Source organism: Mustela putorius, unplaced genomic scaffold (genome assembly GCF_011764305.1).
Source record: "Mustela putorius furo isolate JIRA1106 unplaced genomic scaffold, ASM1176430v1.1 tig00000139_pilon_pilon_pilon, whole genome shotgun sequence".
Taxonomy (NCBI): Eukaryota; Metazoa; Chordata; class Mammalia; order Carnivora; family Mustelidae; genus Mustela; species Mustela putorius.
In genome coordinates this window covers 2,353,312-2,372,714 of record NW_025421293.1, presented here as the reverse complement: position 1 = coordinate 2,372,714, position 19,403 = coordinate 2,353,312, and the positions used below count along the sequence as shown (strand labels likewise).

Sequence of the window (19,403 nt, the reverse complement as noted above, 5' to 3'; positions counted from 1 at the left end):
CACAGAAGGGGCAGAAAGGTCATCTTCGTGTTTGGGCTGCTCAGGCATTTCTGCTCGACCCTAAATGATCCCAGCGGTCGAGACAGGTGGGCTGTGTCGCCAGAGCACTGTTACTGTCCCTACTGGTCCACGTCCACTTGCCGAAAACCCTTCCTCTGTGGTCTTGACGGACCATGTGACTCTTACATACAGAATGATTCCCCTCGGGCCCCCACGCGCCCTCATGCCCAGCACTTCGCCCCCTAAAGCGTCCTCTGACGTCTCTGTGAGTAGGGTCAGGATGGCCGGCGGCCCCGGCGAGCGCAGGCACCAGACCCGAGCCCGTCCTCCCACCACCATCTCATTGGCAGCCCCTCGCCAGGCCGGCAGGCCCGCTTCATCTGCTTCTCTGTCTGCCTCTCTCTTCCTCAGGGAAAGCGTTGAGAAGAGACACTCCAGCCACCCTTCACCAGCACCCGTCCTCCCGGCGAGCGCCCTGGGACCTAACCGTAGCTCCGCCGAACAGATCAGGGGTCATTTGAACACGGAGGCGCGTGAGAAAGACAGATCCAAAGAGAGGGAGAGAGACCACTCGGAGCCCCGCAAGGACCCGGCCGCCGACGAGCACAAGGCAAAGGAGGGCCCCCTGCCCGAGAAGGACGGCCACGGCCACGGCCACGAGGGGCGGGCCGCGGGCGAAGAGGCCAAGCAGCTGGCCCGGGTGCCGTCGCCCTACGTGCGGACCCCCGTGCTGGAGAGCGCCAGGCCCAACAGCACCTCGAGCCGCGAGGCCGAGCCGCGCAAGGGCGAGCCGGCCTACGAGAACCCCAAGAAGGGCGCGGAGGTCAAGGTGAAGGAGGAGCGCAAGGAGGAGCACGACCTGCCTCCGGAGGCCCCGCACACCCACCGGCCGTCCGAGCCGCCGCCGCCCAGCTCCTCGTCCGGCGTGCACCCGGGGCCCCTGGCCTCGATGCCCATGACGGTGGGGGTGACCGGCGTCCACCCGCTGGCCAGCATCGGCGGCCTGGACAGGACGCGCATGATGACCCCCTTCATGGGCATCAGTGCCATCCCGGGCGGGGAGCGGTTCCCGTACCCTTCCCTCCACTGGGACCCCATACGGGACCCGCTGAGGGACCCCTACCGAGAGCTGGACATCCACCGCAGAGACCCGCTGGGCAGGGACTTCCTGCTGAGGAACGACCCCCTCCACCGTCTCTCGACCCCCCGGCTGTACGAGGCCGACCGCTCCTTCCGGGACAGGGAGCCTCACGACTACAACCACCACCACCACCACCACCACCACCCGCTGGCCGTGGACCCTCGGCGGGAACACGAGCGCGGGGCGCACCTGGACGAGCGGGAGCGTCTGCACGTGCTCCGGGAGGACTACGAGCACACGCGGCTGCACTCGGTGCACCCCGCCTCCCTGGACGGGCACCTGCCGCACCCCAGCCTCATCACGCCGGGGCTCCCCAGCATGCACTACCCCCGGATCAGCCCCACGGCGGGCCACCAGAACGGACTGCTCAACAAGACGCCCCCGACGGCCGCGCTGAGCGCGCCCCCGCCGCTCATCTCCACGCTGGGGGGCCGCCCCGTCTCGCCCCGCAGGACTACTCCTCTGTCCGCAGAGATGAGGGAGAGGCCCCCTTCCCACACCCTGAAGGACATCGAGGCTCGGTAAGGAGAGCAGGGCCCGAGCGAGGATGGAGAAGCCCCACGCCCACACGACGCCAGACTTGAGAGAGGGAGGGGGGGGAGAGCGAGAGAGGACGGACCGCTGCCACGGACTGGGGGCCACGCGCCCCCGCCTCCGCCCCTTGTAAAAAATGTATAGACTCCGTGCAGATTTTGAAATGGTTTTTGTATATTCTATGTTGAAATTTTTCAGGTCTTTTAGCCAAGTCCGATGTTCTCACATCCCTAACTCTTTCGGTTTCTCGTATAAAACTTTGTTGATTTGAACCAAAACAGCGAAGATGGCCTACACACCCGGCGCGGTGGTGACTGGGGGGGAGGCGGCGGCGGCGCCCGCGGTCCGGCGCGGAGCTCCCGCAGGTGAGCAGGGGAGGCCGTGTACATAGTCCTGTAAAGAAACGTTGCTTCGGGAGCTCATGGTTCATATATGCAAAGGGTAAGATGAAAGCTTTACTTTGTACAAATGTAAATAGATACAGAGTAAGAAACCTAATACATTACTACTTCTTCAAATGTGCTATCTGCAGACTTACTACCCGCGAGCGCGGTCGGCTGCGGCCGCGTTCCCACGTGTTGTTAGAGACCGCTAAACCCTTCAACTATGCAATGAATGTCGGGGCTTCTCTCGAAAGCCCTCTTGACTCAAAGGAGCCTTTTCAAACCCATTTACAACATCCTTAAGGTCATATTTTCCCTGAACAAGCACTCACGTGATAGGACTGTTTTCCTTGCTTGTTTTTTCAAACGGAGAAACCTCCTCTTTTGCGGATCGGACCCCAGGCCGAAAACGTGGCTTCCGAAGTGGTGGCCTGTGGGCCATGGCAGTGGGGGCGGGGGGGTGGGCGGGGAGAGCGAGAGCAGCACAGCCGGTGCCGGGGGAGGATGGGGTTGTCAGATGCCCAAATCAGGGGACACAGGCCGCCAGCACCCCGTCGCCACCAGTTCCGGGATTTCACGCCCCCTCCTGTGGGAGCCACGCATTTGTTTTGTTTTGTTTTTAGCGTGTCCCATGTCCTCTCTGCACACAGCCTCCTCGTTCGCGGATGAGGTGGGATCCCACCCAAACAAATCCTGAAAGAAAGCTTCACGTTTTCTCAGATGATGGATATGTTTCTCACTGTACTCGGTAGCCGGGGGACCGAAGGGGCGCGTCTGCCCCCGTGACTCGCGGCGCTCCCGTGGGTCGGAAGGTCTAGAGGTGCCGGAACAGGTCGGGCCGGCCCCGCCCCGGAGAGGCGCAGAGGGTGAACAGTGGCAGAGACCAAGTCCTGTGTGTGCGTGTGGTTTTGAGTTCGCATCAACCTTAACGTGTCTTCATAATACTTTTATAAAACATTAAGCCTCTTGTCTACATATTTGGAGAGAATATGACTTTACTAGCAGAGAAATACACTATATCTTGTCTACCGGACTGTAAATTATATGTATGAAATAAAACTAGTGCCATTGGGTCTTCTAGTATATTAAAGTGCTATCTGATGTTGTTATCCTGTTTTTGCAAAAAAGAAAAAAAAAAAGTTAACTACAGACCATTGTTTCTAATAAGCAGAGAGATCTATTTTAGTAGTAAACTGAAGGTTTAGTGGTGAGTTTCAGATTTTGTGAACTCCAGCTGTTGTGCAGTGGGTTTTTTTTTTTGGTTGGGTTTTTTTGTTTTGGGGTTTTTTTTGTTTTTGGTTTTTTTTTTTTTTTTTTTTGGTTTTAGTTTTGTTTTGTTTTGTTTTGTTTTTTAACAACAACTTTAAAAAAAAATCCGAGGGATATGAACACTGGAACTGTAGTGGTAGCTTTCAGTCTTGTAAAGAGATTGTTCTATACAGACCTTTTTGCTGTTTATCCTGTATGTAATAAAGTCCTTCCTAGACCCTATGTGAAAACCGACTGACTCTTCAGCATGTTCCCATCGATGGAGCCTTCTTGTGTAATGTAAACTGTGCCATGTTATTAAAAAATGTGAACCAAGCCTCCAGGTGCTTGTGTGTGCGACGGCCACCGTTCCCCTAGGGAAGAAGCCACACGTGCAAGACCGGGCTCTCGCGGAGAAAGGCCTCGAACCCAGCCCAAGCGAGGACGCCGGGCTGACCCGCGGGGGCCGCTTGCCCTCCCTGACGCACCCGGCCACCCGCCGATCAGCTTCTGTAAACCTTGGCGGCCCGCACCGCGACGTGTGGATCTCACCTTCTTTCTGTTTCTCATTCTTTACGTTTCCGGGACGGTCTAGGCAAAAACACTGTTTGGTCTCAGGAAGGGACCGGTGGATGGCGCAGGTGGTGGGTCGGGGGGCACCCCAGGCCCAGCTCGGAGCTCCGTGGTGGCGTCACCCGCGCCGGGGACAGAGCCGACTTTGGGGCCTTTCACGACAGTCTCGCGCGTTCCCTGGCGTTTCAGTCTGTGGACGCGGTGGCTTGTGTGTGACTTCCCAGACCTTCCTTGGATTTCCTTCCTGTCTCGGTTCCGGTGTCTTGTTGAGCGACCTGTCCTCCCCCTCCTCCCTCCGCAGACGTTTCCCCTCTCCGTCCTCCAAATTCCCGTTTTGTTTTTTTCAAGATGTAAAAAAATGTTAAGTTTTTCTCATGTCGGCCTTATGAAATTGTTCAGATGAGACCTGTTTGGATCGCTGCTTGTTCTCTTTCTGGGAAGGCGCGGGAACGGCCCAGGTTAGCGGGATGCAGGCGGCTGCTGTCTGGGGCTTAGACACAGCTTGTGGTCAGGGAGCACCGTGGACTCCCCCACGGTGAGGGCGGGGGGTTCAGGAAGGGGTGGGAGGCACAGGAAGACCATGCAGGCAAGGGACCCAGGCTTGCAGGCCTAGAGAGGCAACAGTGGGCAGAGCCATAGAGACCCCCTCCCTCGGCTCTGCCCCCCCCGCTAACGCCCACCTCCCACAGGAAGGACAGCGAGGGGACTGGAAAACGCGACAAACACTGATTTCCCAAATCGGACCATTCACGGGATCTTGCCACCACCCCCCAAACTCTGCGGCGTCTGGATGGGGGTGCCCGGCCGACTTCACTGCCTCCCGCTCCCTGCGGGCCGTGCCCCGTCCGCCTGCAGTGTCGGAGCCCAGAGGACTCCCGCTCTCCCGTCCGTCCCTGGGGCTCTGTGCATCTCCACCGTCTCTAATCGCGTTCAGCATCCCGGCACTGATGGGGACTGGCACCCATGTGATTTCCTGCTAACCTATAGACGCTCTAATTATCTCCACCGCCTTTGACTGACAGTGATCGTGCTACCCTCCTAATGGTACATGACAAGAAAAGTAGCGGATATAATGATGCAATAATTACCATTTGGGATGGAAATTCGCAACAGCGTTCCCTGCTTATCCTCCTCCTGCCTCAATCAAGGTGGAGGAAAGGAAACCAGATGTGACTGTTGATGTTACTGATGTTTGTGGCATAAGAAGCCGCGCGGCACGGGATTGGGCTCTGCGGTGGCGGGTGCCCGAGACCTTCTCAGGAGCTTGGATCCACGCCGGAGACCTGACTCGGCTTCCGCAGCACCGAGTCAAGCTGCGGGAAGAAAACGGGGCAAGAGAAATGACGTGGACTCTCACATTCTCTTCTTAAGCTCCCGTCGTTTCTTCCTGTAAGTTTAGGAGCGATTTCTTGGGCGTTGGGTAGTTTCCTTTCAGTAGAATAGGGCCGTTTATTGGATAGGAAATCCCATCCTCAAAGACAGTCCCTCGCTGGTCCCCATGGAAGTTCAAAGCTACTGGAAGCTTCCGATAAGGAGCTCGGACCAGGAGTCGGGGCCCCGCACCTGCCCCAGGCCTTCCGTTCACCGTGACCTTGAATCGCAGCCTTTCTGGAGCCATTTCTTAATGCGTAAAATGAGGCTTTCTGAACACAGCAAGGCCTGAAGACATCAGGTTGTGAGCCCGGCGCACGCAGGCTTGGCTTGGGTGGGGAGTGTGGCCCAAAGCCAGTGGGAAGTAAGAACTGGATAGAGAGTGGCCCACACACAAGAGAAGGTCACTATATGTTTTACAAACTCAGTCCCAGTTAGTGCCCTAGAAATTCTTGCCATGGACTGGCTGCCATACTGGGCCAGACCGAAGAGAGTGCATTGGTGGTCCAAGTCCTAGTTCAGCCCCAGCGTTTCTCGCCCAGCTGGGGGAGGGGAGCTAGGGCAAGGTCATGGGGTCTCGAGCTACTCTCCTACCCAAAGCACTCCCTCCCTCTGACGGACACAAGTTGGAGTTGAGCCTGCGCCAGCATTTGGAGATGGCCTGGCCCAGAGGAGCATGGGAACAGCAGCCTTCAAAGTCAGCGTCCTAGGCAGGGATGGGCTAGGCCGGTGGTCCCCGTGCCCTCTGCGGCAACTTGAACCTGTTGGCTGATGCTACGGAAGGCCTGTCGCACTTCTGTTTGGATTCTGTATGTTGAGACTTGAAGGTTGTCTCCTCACACCCTGTACCCCACTCCCGGTGTGTCTTGGCAACTCCTTGTTGGTCGGCAGCCTCTCTCCCCTCTCCCCAAAAGGCCCTGGGATCAGGATCTGAGCCACTTGCAAGGTCAGACTCCACCACCCCTGCATGCCTCATTTCACACTGATGCCCGCTTCTGGAGGCTTCCCCGCAGCCCTTCCTGTTCTGGGGGACCTGAGGCATCATCTTCCCGACTGTCCCCCAGGACTGTCCACAGGTAAGGCCCTGGGCTCGAAGCCCTGGGCCTGGGGGAGGCCATTTGGCGGGTCCAGCACACCCCATGACCACACACACCTTTCCCCCACACGTCACGTTGCGGTGCCCCTGCACACCACAAGCCCAAAGCAGGTTTGATGGCATACCCTTGTGAGGTGCAGTGACGCCCCTTTTTTAATTCCATTATCTTCTAATTAATTTTTTTTTAATGTGACTACAACCGCAATCTCATCTGGCACCTTTGGGAACCATGGATCTCGGTCTCTACACTGAAAATAGGATCACGGAAGGACTCCTCCAGATTTTAAAGGACACCATGACCCTGGACTGGGGAGCAAGCCCAGGCTCTTTCGTCCCACAGCTGCTCCCTCGCCCTACACCGCCCTTCACCCCACTGCACGTGGGTCCCAGGTTCCAGAGCCATCCCAGAGGTCCAGAGATCGCCAGAGTGGAACCCAGACTAACCACCTGGCTTTGGCCGTCCTGCCCCTCTCATGGCTGGGGGCCTGGCCGCTTCACCTCCGCATGCCCGCCCCCCGCCCCCAGCTTACACTGGCCCTTCCGTGTCCTCGTTCCCACCGCCGTCTCTCCGTGTGCTAGAAGAGGGTTCGCTTTAAAGGCCTTCGCCTCCAGGAAGTCTCCCCTGACTGCCCTGCCCCCATCATAGTTAATTCCCTGGACTAGAGTTTCTCAAACTGTGGTCCCCGGACCAGCAGCAGCACTACCTGAGAACCTGTGAGAGACACAACGTCTCAGCCCCCTCTCTCCAACCTCCTGAATCGGAAACGGGCCTGGTGACGTGTGCTCGAACCAATCCTCCAGGTGGTTCCGGGGCAAAATTAAGTCTGAGAGCCAGCCAGATCGGACCCTGGGAAAAGGTCAAGGGGAAGTTCTGACAAAAGCTCCCAAAAGAACCATCCACTGGGTAACAGGATGATCGCAGAGGAGAAACCGTGCTCCCCGACTCTCCAGCCTGATGCAGGATCCTGCTGGATCGCAGGGAGGTCGAAACCCTGCCTGAGCCACGAAGGCATTTCTGGCCTCCTCGATAGGGATGTTGTCGCTAATTCACGCGTTGCTAACGGCAGCAAGTAAGCAGGAGGCCTGCGTCCCGCAGCAGCGAGGACCATGGCACCAAGTGATTTACCACGGATTATCTCCCTGAATGTGTTCCGAGGCCTCCCCTGGCATAACCCCGACGGGACAAGTGAGAAGGTGAGGCCCAGAGAGGTGAAGAGATTGGCCTGCCTGCAGGGCACCACCTAGATCTAACCCCAGGCTGGCGTCCTCTAGAGCCTGCACCGTAACCATGGCCTTGTCACCCCCAAGAAACAGCGCCTGAGTCAATAAACCACATCAACAACTCCGGCAGGGACATCGGTTACCCCCAACACTTCCTGGTAACTAACACCACAGAGATTCCCGCGGCTGCTCACCGGGGCCCTGAAATCCAAGGGAGGGGGAGGGAGGAACAAACAGGATTGTGCATGGTTCAATGAGGAGAATAGGCCACAAAGCAAGGATTACGGTGAATCCAGTCTACATCTGAGGTTGATTTAAAAAAAAAAATGAGTGGCTCGTGTGGTCTAAAGCAGCCCTCGACGTGTCGGGTTTGCCCAGAATGATTTTTCGAATGCAGGCATTTCCCATAGGCGAACCGAAGTCCTGACCCTGCAGAGCCCTCGTCCCCAAGGGGTCCCGTGCCTGAGCTGCCTGCCCCTCCCCCGCCCCACGCAAGTTCCTTCCACGGGAGGCCCCACCGAGGCACAACATGTGGCCGTGGATACGCGCCAGTGGCAAAGACGGAAGTTCCTGAAAACACAGTGCTCTCCCGTCTAGCTATCCTAATAGAACCCAACCTCCGGGCAATGAGGTGACAGTCTCTGGCAGTCACAAACGAGCCTTCCTCTGTCACTTAGGACTTTCGTCCATTCTGACAGATCCGCACCTGCGTGGGTCTGTCACTACGTGACTAAGGAGTTGTCTGCTGACGTTCCCATAGCCAAACGGCGGCCAAATTCCCGGCTCCGTGCATGGGTGTGGACTAGACGGACACTGCACACATACACACATGGAGGGAGTCCCCTTGGCCAGGGAAACACAGCCAGGTGACAAGTTAATAGGGACAGTCGTGGGCAGGCATAGATGGTATGAACAGTGCCAGGGTTTGGTTGGAAAGCTCGGAGGGAGGCCACGTTTCGGGAGGACATTTTCAAGGGCTTGTTGAGCTAATGGAAGGAAGTTGCCCATTTCCGCCAGGTTTTGCTGCAGCCTGCACTCCTGGGCCCCCGAACGCCCCCTTCACCACCAGGAGGTCTGTATAACATGGCCTCTTGCTGAGAATCCCCAGTAAGTGGGAATATGCCACTGTCGTCTTATTATTATTAAGACTTTATTTATGACAGAGAGAGAGGCATGCATGAGCTGGAGGGAGAGCTGGGGAGAGGGAGAAGCAGGCTCCCCGCTGAGCAGGGGGCACGAGGCAGGACTCGACCCCAGGACCCCAGGATCATGACCTGAGCCGAAGGCAGACGCTTAACGGCGAGCCACCCAGGTGTCCCAATGCATCACTGACTTCCTCCTGCCATCCCGCTAAGAGCCAAACTGTGGGGCTTTACCAGCAAAATCTCCAGGGTCTCTCTCAGTTCTAACAAGCTATACTGATGTGGTGGGGTCAGATTTTATTTGCGGACGGTCAAGGAAGAAAGGAAACACCAAGGTGAAAACAGGGAAATGTGAAAGATCACACGAAGGAGACTGAAAGCCAAATCCTGAAAGTTGGGGGCCCGGGACTAGGGGTCTCACGTGCTAAGACTTTAAGCTCTGCCCCGTGAGCAGGTGGGCACTATGGAACTTTCTGCAGGTGCAACCTCGGGGAGAGGGATCTGGGGCCATGAGGGCAGATCCCACTCGTTGGAGGAGCCGAGCCCCCACGGCTCCACACGCCTGCCTCCCCCAGGCATCCTGTTTCCGCTTCAGCCCTGTATCGACCTCCGGGAACAGGAGGCAGAGCAGCAGGATCCCAACCCTGCGGCCTGCATTCACCTCTCCGGCGGCCCCGTGGAGGCTCCCATACAGGCTTCAGGCCCCCTCTTTGTACCCATGGCCCCTCTGCAGGCTGCCATCCCCCAGGGTCGCTCATGCCTTTGTCCCCTCCCCCTCCCCCACGGGGGACAAGAGACAGCCCCGCTCCCCACTCAGAGCCTCAGCAGCCCCCCTGCCCCTGGACCTGGACAGGCACCTCCACGGCATCTGGCTGGCTCAGCCCCCTGCCCATCTGCCCATCCCCTCCACCCCCAGTCCTCTGGTCACGCTAGCACACTCCCCTCTTCACCCGCTCTCCTCGGGGCCTTCCCTTCCTCTCCCTCCTGCGTACTGCGAGGAGCAAGGGGCCCCTGTGGCTCTGTAGAAGAGGGGGTTTTCTGTGCCACATCCTCTCACTCTGGCCTGAACAGCAAAGGCGTCTTGCTCGGAGCACCGCTCCCTGCCCCTCCCCCGAGCCCCCGCTTCCTGAGGGCAGAGGTCCTTGCAGGCTTCCTGCCCACCTTCCTTCTGGCCAACATGCTTCTGGCCCCCCAAAAGAACCAAGCTATGGTCAGCCACTTCAGTGGGGCCCTCATGTTCCTGGAGCTCCTGTTCCGCCATGCTCCCGGATGACTCGTGCCCAAGGGGTCGGGGTTGACTGTCCAGGACAGATTCCTGCCAACTGGTGTTCTAGAAGGGGAGGCGGCCTCCTGCCCATCTCCAGGCAACCAGCTGGAGTCCAGCGCTCCAGGCATCGGTTCTGGAAACTACAAGGCACAGACCCCAGCCTATCTCTCTCCCAGGGAAGGACGGAGACCCTGTCCCCAAACCAGGTACGCTCACTGGAGCCAAGGTCCCATCACGTCCTGTCGCTGTTGGAGCCTGGCCCCTGCTGACGCCACGGAAGAGTCTGAGAGCCCCACTGCCCAGTGTCAGGGCTCCATCCGGGAGCCTCACCCTGCCTGTGTCACTGTGTCGTTGCTGGACGCAGGCAAGAGAGTCCCTTTCCCTGGAAACACACACACACACGCGCGCATCTCAGTCGCTTGGGACCTGGCTGCACCCGGTGTCCTGGGAGAGCCCCCTGCCCCCGTAAGGAAATCTGTGTTCTGAGACTGACCAGTCCAGTGGGGGAATCCCAGTCCCTGCCCCAAGGCCATCCCAGGCTTTTCCCTGCCCCACCGGCCACAGCTGCGGGAGTGGCACAGACACGGAAGGAAAAGTGTGTAAACCACCCCCTTTGTCTGTGCTTGGGGCTCAGACCTTGAGAGACAACTCTCGTCTGGGCCCGCTGGTGTGAAATAAACCTCGGGTCCTCCGAGGTCTCCGAGTGCCGCTTGGTTCTTTGGCCAGGATCCAAATACCCCTGCCCCATCCTCTCAGGACACAACCCCAGGCCCCAGGGACCCGTTTCTCCACACCCCTTGTCCTGGGACCTCAGGACAACAGTCTAGCTTCTGAACACAGTAATGGCTGTGGCTGTGATACACCAGCAGGACACACCTGCCGTGAACACAGAGAATGGGGGAGCTCTGGGTGGTGGGCATGCTTGGGATGCTGGCCTCGTAACATGGCGTCAATACAATTGCGTCCTGTATAATGCAGAATTGTTTCCCGGAGCAGGGCCTCCAACATCTCATTGGCCTCGCTGTTCCAACTCCTGACTCCTGATGCACTCACAAGTCATTGAAGGGCTCCCAGCCTAGTGCATGTGGCAGCAGAGGAGCATTTTGCAAAAATACAGTTATTATTACTCTTTTTAAAAAATATTTATTTACTGTAGAGAGAGATGAAGAGATAGCAGAGCAGGATAGGGACAGAGGGAGAAGGAGAGAAATTTCAAGCAGAATCCATGCTGAGCATGGACCCCAACATGGGGCTCCAACCCACAGCCCCGAGATCGTGACCTGGGCCGAAACCTAGAGTCGTACGCTTAAAAGTCGGAACCAGCCAGGCACCCCTCAGTTATTATGACTCTGAAATTTCTATATGCATAAGACCAGATGTCACAAGTCTGAAGTAGAATACTGATTCCTCACCCTGATAGTCGACTCCGATTTCCCATTGTAAGATCTGTATAAAATATTTCATAATACTTAGAATCTCAAGTGGCACTATTGAATAAAACAGTGTGATTTAAATAATTTACTATAATATAAAATGTGGATATTCGAGGGGAGGGGCAAGATGGCGGAGAAGTAGGAGACCCTGTTTCAACCGGTCCCCTGAGCGGAGCTAAATATCTCTCTGTGGGGCAGACGATGGCTTGTGGAGAGGTGCGGAGGTGTTGGAGTGTGCGGACTGGTATCTGAGGATAAGCAGAAGGGGGAGGGAGCCACCAGAAGGGACCCACTGGAAAGTAGTACCCCAATATGAAAGTGCCCTGTGCTTGGGGATTGGCATCAACTTGGGACTCTGGTTAACAGCGCTCAAGAAGAACAACGGGACTTAAGGGGTGACTGCTGGGATTGGGCGGCGACAGGCATGGACGTGAGCTCACAGTCCCAGGACGGCCACAGCCGGTGCCCACCCATGCCTGAGATGGCCCAGTACAGGCTCTAGTCAGTGGTCCCTGAGTCCACAGACATCCACTGCCTGCACCGCTGTAGAGGCTCAAGGCCCCAGCACGGATGTGGGCTTCCGATGACAGTGCCAGGAAGCGTAGCTGCCAGGACCACTCTCTCTCCTGGTTTTTGTGGCACGGGGTTACAGGGACAAGTGGGGGCCTTGGGTGACCACTGGGACGGTGACTGGGAGAGCACACCGCCTATGGGAGGTTGCGGTCTTCAAAGGAGTTTGCAGAGAGGGAGTCTATGTGTTCTGAACTATTCAGAGGGGAGCAGACTGAGGCTTCTTTCTGGGGCAAGGTCTGGGTGCAGACAGTGTACTTTGCTCTGAACATCTGAGAAAGCACAAAACACTACCAAAGAACAAAACCTCCAGAGAACAAAAGCCTGAAAAACTCCACAGAGCCCAGCCCCTTGGTAGGGGGCAGGGCGATTCAGCCCAAGCACGCCTGACTGAAAAACCACACGGCAGGCCCCGCCCCCAGAAGACAAGCCTGAAGAACAAGAGGACAGAACCACAAGGTCCCCACAAAACTGCAAAACACCAGCATCAGAGAAAAACAATGTATTAAGCTCCCCATGTTGCCCGAAAACCTGTGTATTTTGTAGATACAACTTTTCTCTCCCTCGTTTTTTATTTGTTCTTTTATTGTTTTTACCTACCTACCATTTCAACTAGATGTTTAATACAATGTATTCCATAAAAACTTAACTTGAACTTTTTTCATACATACACTTTTGTTTCTTGTTATATATACATATATATATACGTATATATATATATATATATATAAAGATAAGATTCAAGAGAGTCCCTTTTCCTTATTCAATTTTACATATATATATTTACATACATATTACTATATTATATATATTATATATACATATGTTATATATGTATATGTATGCATATATACGTATATACATATATGTATATTATATATACACATGTATATTATATATGTATAAGTATATATAATATATATATATGCCAGTTTTAATTTCCCTGTATCTCTGGAAAGTTGAGTCCTTTAACAAGGATAACAAGACATAACCAGGAAGAACTGAAATAACCTTCCTCACCCAAATTGAGGGTTTATAACAACCTTTCCACCTTAATCTTCTGTTAGTATCTCTGAGTGTTTGTTTTTGGTTTTGTACTATGTAAACCTTATTCTTGGGGTTCATTTTGGCTGGGTCTTTATTTTTTTGGCTTTTACTTTTATTGATCTTTTTCTTTGTTTTTGTTTATATAACTTATAAATCTTACTTTGGGGGCTCATTTTGGCTGGGTTTTTTTTCTTTTCTTCTCTTTCTCTCTTTTTTCCTTTTTTCCTTTGGTGGTGACTTCTGATTGCTCTGAAACTTACCAGAGTCACCTTGCCTGGACCGTGGTTGATATATTCAGCGACACATCCCCTCAACCACCTCTCTCCAAAATGACTAGGAGGAGGAACACCCAACAGAGGAAAAATTCAGAGACTGTGACCGCTGCCACAGAACAAATGGATATGACATAAACAGTATGTTGGAAATAGAATTCAGGGTAACAATTACCCAGACAATGGCTAGGTTGGAGAAGACCCTTAATGGCAACATAGAATGTCTAAGGGTGGAAGTGAGGACTGATCTGGCAATATTTTAAAATGCTATCAATGAGATCCGATCAATTCTAAGTATGCTAACAGTTAGGTTACTGAGGCAGAAGATCAAATTAGTGATCTAGAAGACAAACTGATAGAAAACAAGGATCAGGAGGAGGCCTGGAACAAACAGCTTAGAAGCCATGAAAACAGAATTAGGGAAATAAATGATGCCATGAAATGTTCCAATGTCAGAATTATTGGGACCCCTGAGCGGGTGGAGAGAGAGAGAAGGCTAGAAGACATAGTTGAACAAACGCTGGATGAAAATTTCCCTAATCTGGGGAATGAAACAAGTGTTTGTGTCCTAGAGTCAGGGAGGACACCCGCTAAGATCATTGAGGGTAGAAAGACCCCTAGGCACATGACTGTGAAATTCACGAATCATAAATTCAGAGAACATGTCTTAAGGGGAGCTAGAAGGAAGAGATTCCTTACATAGAGAGGAAGGACCATCAGAATAATGTCAGACATGTCCACAGAAACTTGGTAAATAAGAAAGGGCTGGCAAGACATATTCAGGGCACTAAATGAGAAGAACATGCAGCCAAGAATCCCGCAAGCCTGACATTCAGAATGGATGGAGAGATAAAGAGCTTCCAAGACCTGCAGAGTCGAAAAGATTCTGTGACCACCAAGCTGGCACTACAAGAATTATTAAGGGGGGGGGGGGGTTCTATAAAAGAAGCAAGACCCCAAGAGTGACATAGAACAGAAATTCACAGAGACAGTCTATAGAAACAAGGACTTCACAGGCAACAAGATGACAATAAAAATTATATTCCAATAATCACTCTCAATGTGAATGGCCAAAATGCTCCCATAAAACAGCACAGGGTTGCAGACTGGATAAAATGACAGGACCTGTCCATATGCTGTCTACAAGAGACCTAAAGATATACCCAGACTGAAAGTGAAGGGATGGAGAAACATCTTTCATGCCAATGGGCCTCAAAAGAAAGCAGGAGTAGCAATTCTCATATCAGATAAGTTAGATTTTAAGCTAAAGACTGTAATCAGAGATGCAGAAGGACACTACATCATTCTTAAAGGGTCTATCCACCAAAGATCTAATAAACTGTAAATATTTATGCCCCCAAAATGGGAGCAGCCAACTATTAAACAAAATAAAGAGTCATATTGATATGAATACGTTAATTGTAGGGAATCTTAACACACCACTCTCAGTAATAGACAGATCATTGAAGCAGAAAATCAATAAACAAAAGAGCTTTGAATGACACTTTGGACCAGATGGACCTCATAGATATATACAGAACATTCCACCTAAAACAAGAGAATACTCATTCTTCTCGAGCACACATGGAATTTTCTCCAGAATAGACCACATACTGGGTCACAAATCAGGTCTCCACTGACATCAAAAGATTGAGATTATTCCCTGTATATTCTCAGACCATAATGTTTTGAAACTGGAACTCAGCCACCAAAAAAAAAAAAAAAAAAAAATTAGAAGGAATTCAAACACTTGGAAGCTGAAGACCAACCTGCTCAAGAATGTTTGGGTCAACCAGGAAATCAAAGAAGAACTTAAACAATTCATGGAAAACAATGAGAATGAAGACACATTGGCCCAAAACCTATGGGATACGGCAAAGGTGGTGATAAGGGGGAAATACAAAGCCATCCAAGCCTCACTAAAAAACTGAAAAATCCCAAACACACCGACTCTTTTACATTGTATACAACTAGAGAACCAACAACAAATTAAGCCAACCCCACACATGAGAAGGGAAATAATTAAGATTAGAGATCAATGAGACAGAAACTAGAGATACAGTAGAATACATCAATGAAACTAGAAGTTCTGGTTCTTTGAAAGTATTAGTAAGATTGATAAACTGCTGGCCAAACAAACCAAAATAAAAGAGGAAGGACCCAAATTAATAAAATTATGAATGAAAGGGGTGAGATTATGACTAATACCAAGGAAATAGAAACAATCATCGGAATTATTATCAATAGCTATATGCCAATAAGTTAAGCAACCTAAAAGAAATGGACGCATTCCTGGAAACATATAAACTTCCAAGACTGAAACAGGAAGACTTGACAACCTGAATAGATCAATATGTAGTAAGGAGATTGAAGCAGTCATCAAAAACCTTCCAAAAACAAAGCCCAGGAGCTGCCGGATTCCCTGGGGAATTCTACTAAACATTCAAAGAAAAAATAATACCTATTCTCCTGAAGATGGTTCAAAAAATAGAAACAGAAGGAAAACTTCCAGACTCTTTCTATGAAGCCAGCATTACCTTCATCCCTAAAGCAGGCAAAGACCCCATCAAAAAGGAGAATTTCAGACCAATATCCCTGATGAATATGGATGCCAAGATTCTCAACAAGATCCTAGCTAATAGGATCCAATAGTACATTAAAAAGATTATCCACCATGACCAGCTGGGATTTATCCCTGGGATGCAAGGGTGGTTCAACATTCACAAATCAATCAATGGGAAAGAACAAATCAATAAGAGAAGAAAGAAAGGGGCACCTGGGTGGCTCAGTGGGTTAAGCCTCTGCCTTCGGCTCAGGTCATGATCTCAGGCTCCTGGCATCAAGCCCCACATCGGGCTCTCTGCTCAGCAGGGAGCCTGCTTCCCTTTCTCTCTGCCTGCCTCTCTGCCTACTTGTGATCTCTCTCTCTGTCAAATAAATAAACAAAAATCTTTAAAAAAATTAAAAAAAAAAAAAGAGAAGAAAGAAAAACCACATGGTCCTATCAACTGATGCAGAAAAAACATTTGACAAAATACAGCATCTTTTCCTGATTAAAACTTTTCAAAGTATAGGGATAAAGGAAATTTTCTTCAACTTCATAAAATCCATCTATGAAAAACCACGTGAATATCATTCTCAATGGGGAAAAACTGACAGCCTTCCCTTTGAGATCAGGAACACAAGGATGCCCACTCTCACCACTGTTGTTCAATGTAGTACTAGAAGTCCTAGCAACAGCAATCAAACAAAGAGAAATAAGAGGTATTCACATTGGCAAGGGAGAAGTCAAACTTTCTCTCTTCACAGATGACATGATACTCTATGTGGAAAACCCAAACCACTCCACCCCCAAACTACTAGAACTCACACACAGCAATTCAGTAATGTGGCAGGATACAAAGTCAGTGCGCAGAAATCAGTTGCTTTCTTATACACTAACAATGAAACTGTAGTAAGGGCAATTAGAGAACTAATTCCATTTATAATAGCACAAGAAATCATACCTTGGAATAAACCTAAGCAAAGAGGTAAATGATCTATACTTGAGGAACTACAGAACACTCATGAAAGAAATTGAAGAGGACACAGAAAGATGGAAAAGCATCCCATGCTCATGGATCAGAAGAATAAACATTGTTAAAATGTCTATACTACCCAGAGCGATCTGTACTTTCAATGCCATCCTAATCAAAATACCAAAGGCATTTTCAGTGTGCTGGAGCAAACAACCCTAAAATTTCTATGGAACCAGAAAAGACCCTTAATTTCAAAGAAAATGTTGAAAAAGAAAAACAGAGCTGGGGCATCATGTTGCCTGATTTCCAACTTTATTACAAAGTTGTGATCACCAAGACGGTGTGGTACTGCCACAAAAACAGACACACAGATCAATGGAACAGAACAGAGAGCCCGGATACAGATCCTCAACTCTATGGTCAACTAATCTTTGACAAAGCAGGAAAAAAATATCCAGTGGAAAGAAGACAGTCTTTTCAATAAATGGTGCTGGGAAAATTGGACAGCTATGTATAGAAGAATGAAACTTGAACATTCTCTTACACAATACATAAAGATAAACTCAAAATAGATGAAAGGCCTCAACCTGACACAGGAATCCATCAAAATCCTGGAGGAAACATAGACAGTAACTTCTTCTTCATAGGCCACAGCAACTTCTTTTAAGACACATCTCCAAAGGCAAGGGAAACAAACGCATTGGGAACGCATTGCGTGGAACACTGGGTGTTGTACACAAACAATGAATCTTGGAACACTGCATCAAAAACTAATGATGAAAATGAGCTTTTTGTCAAGATAAAAAGCTTCTGCACAGCAAAGGAAACAGTCAACAAAACAAACAGGAAACCCACGGAGTGGGAAAACATATTTGCAAATGACCCCACAGACAAAAGCTGATATCCAAGATGTATAATGAACTTCTTAAACTCAACACCCAAAAAACAGATAATCATGTCCAAAAATGGGCAGAACACATGAACAGACACTTCTCCAAAGAAGACATACAAATGGCTAGCAGATACATGAAAAAATGTTCATCATCATTAGCCATCAGGGAAATTCAAATCAAAGCCACATTGAGATATCACCTTACACCAATGAGAATGGCCAAAATTAATAGGACAGGAAACAAGTGCTGGAGAGGATGTGGAGAAAGGGGAACCCTCTTACACTGTTGGTGGGAATGCAAGTTGGTGCATTTGGAAAACAGTGTGGAGATTCCTCAAAAAGTTAAAAATAGAGCTACACTATGACCTAGCAATTGCACTACTGGGTATTTACCCCAAAGATACAGATGTAGTGAAAGGAGAGGCCATCTGTACCCCAATGTTCATAGAAGCAATGGCCACAGTCGCCAAATTGTAGAAACAAACAAGATGACCTTCAGCAGACAATTAGATAAAGAAGATATGGTCCATGTATACAATGGAGTATTACTTAGCCATCAGAAAGGATGAATATCCAACTTTTGCATCAACATGGGTGGGACTAGAGGAGATTATGCTGAGTGAAATAAGTCAAGCAGAGAAAGTCCATTATCATATGGTTTCACTTATGTGTGGAGCATAAGGAATAACATGGAGGACATTAGGAGAAGGAAAGGAAAAGTGAGGTTGGGTAAATCGGAGGGGGAGATGAACCATGAGAGACTATGGACTCTGAGAAACAAACTGAGGGTTTTAGAGGGGTGGTGGTGGGGGGATGGGTGAGCCTGGTGGTGGGTATTAAGGAGGGCACGTATTGCGTGGATCACCAGGTGTGGTACATCTTGGAACACTGCATCAAAAACTAATGATGTATTTTATGGTGACTTAAATAAAATAATAAAAAAAATTAAAGTTTTTAAAAAATCAAAAAAAAAACTTCGATATTCACTAATTATTACTTATATTTTCTCTTTCTTTTTTTTTTTTAAGATTTTATTTATTTTGACAGAGAGAGAGAAATCAGAAGTAGGGAGAGAGGCAGGCAGAGAGAGAGAGGAGGAAGCAGGCTCCCCTCGGAGCAGAGAGCCTGACGTGGGGCTCGATCCAAGGATCCTGGGATCATGACCTGAGCCGAAGGCAGAGGCTTTAATCCACTGAGCGAGCCAGGCGCCCCTATATTTTCTCTTTCATTTAAGCAGTAATTTTAAATATTTAGAAGCAATTAAAAATATGCAAAATACATTTTAATTTTTAAATATTTTCTTTAATTTACTCTATTGGTGGAAACACTGTGTTGTAGGTTTCAAATAAAATTGGATTTTGTTCTTTAATCCCTTAGGTCAGGGGAGCAGTGTACTTTTTCTGGAAAGGGCCAGAGAACAAACATTTTAGGCTACATGAACCATAGGGTCTTTGTTGCAGTCATTCAATTCCACTATTGCAACACAGAAGCAATTGTGGACAATATGGAAATTAATGGAACAAAGAGAATTACAGTAAAACTTTACAGAACAGAAGGTGGGCCAGATTTGGCCTGTGGGCCACAGTTCGCTGGTCCCTGCATTTGACCTTCAAGAGTCAGTTCAGATCAACTTCATGATGGAAATAGAAAAGGCAAAAGTAGAATTCATGAAAGGGAAAGAAAACTGGGGGGAAA

At 50.3% G+C, this 19,403-nt stretch overlaps 2 protein-coding genes across 9 annotated transcripts in view; both read left to right on the top strand.

The window, feature by feature from the left end:
- The window catches only part of AUTS2 (activator of transcription and developmental regulator AUTS2), a 1,068,100-nt gene extending 1,064,458 nt beyond the window's left edge, over positions 1-3,642 (top strand). For all 8 annotated transcript variants that reach the window (XM_045075220.1, XM_045075219.1, XM_045075215.1 and 5 more), the window contains one exon: positions 412-3,642. In XM_045075220.1, coding sequence (XP_044931155.1) covers positions 412-1,666 — 1,255 coding nt within the window. In that variant the 3' untranslated portion in view covers positions 1,667-3,642. The remainder of the gene's footprint in view (positions 1-411) is intronic.
- The window catches only part of LOC123390673 (collagen alpha-1(I) chain-like), a 35,734-nt gene continuing 18,292 nt past the window's right edge, over positions 1,962-19,403 (top strand). Inside the window, exons 1-2 of the mRNA XM_045074863.1 lie at positions 1,962-2,040; positions 3,685-3,818. Of these exons, the coding sequence (XP_044930798.1) occupies positions 1,962-2,040; positions 3,685-3,818 (213 nt within the window). The remainder of the gene's footprint in view (positions 2,041-3,684; positions 3,819-19,403) is intronic.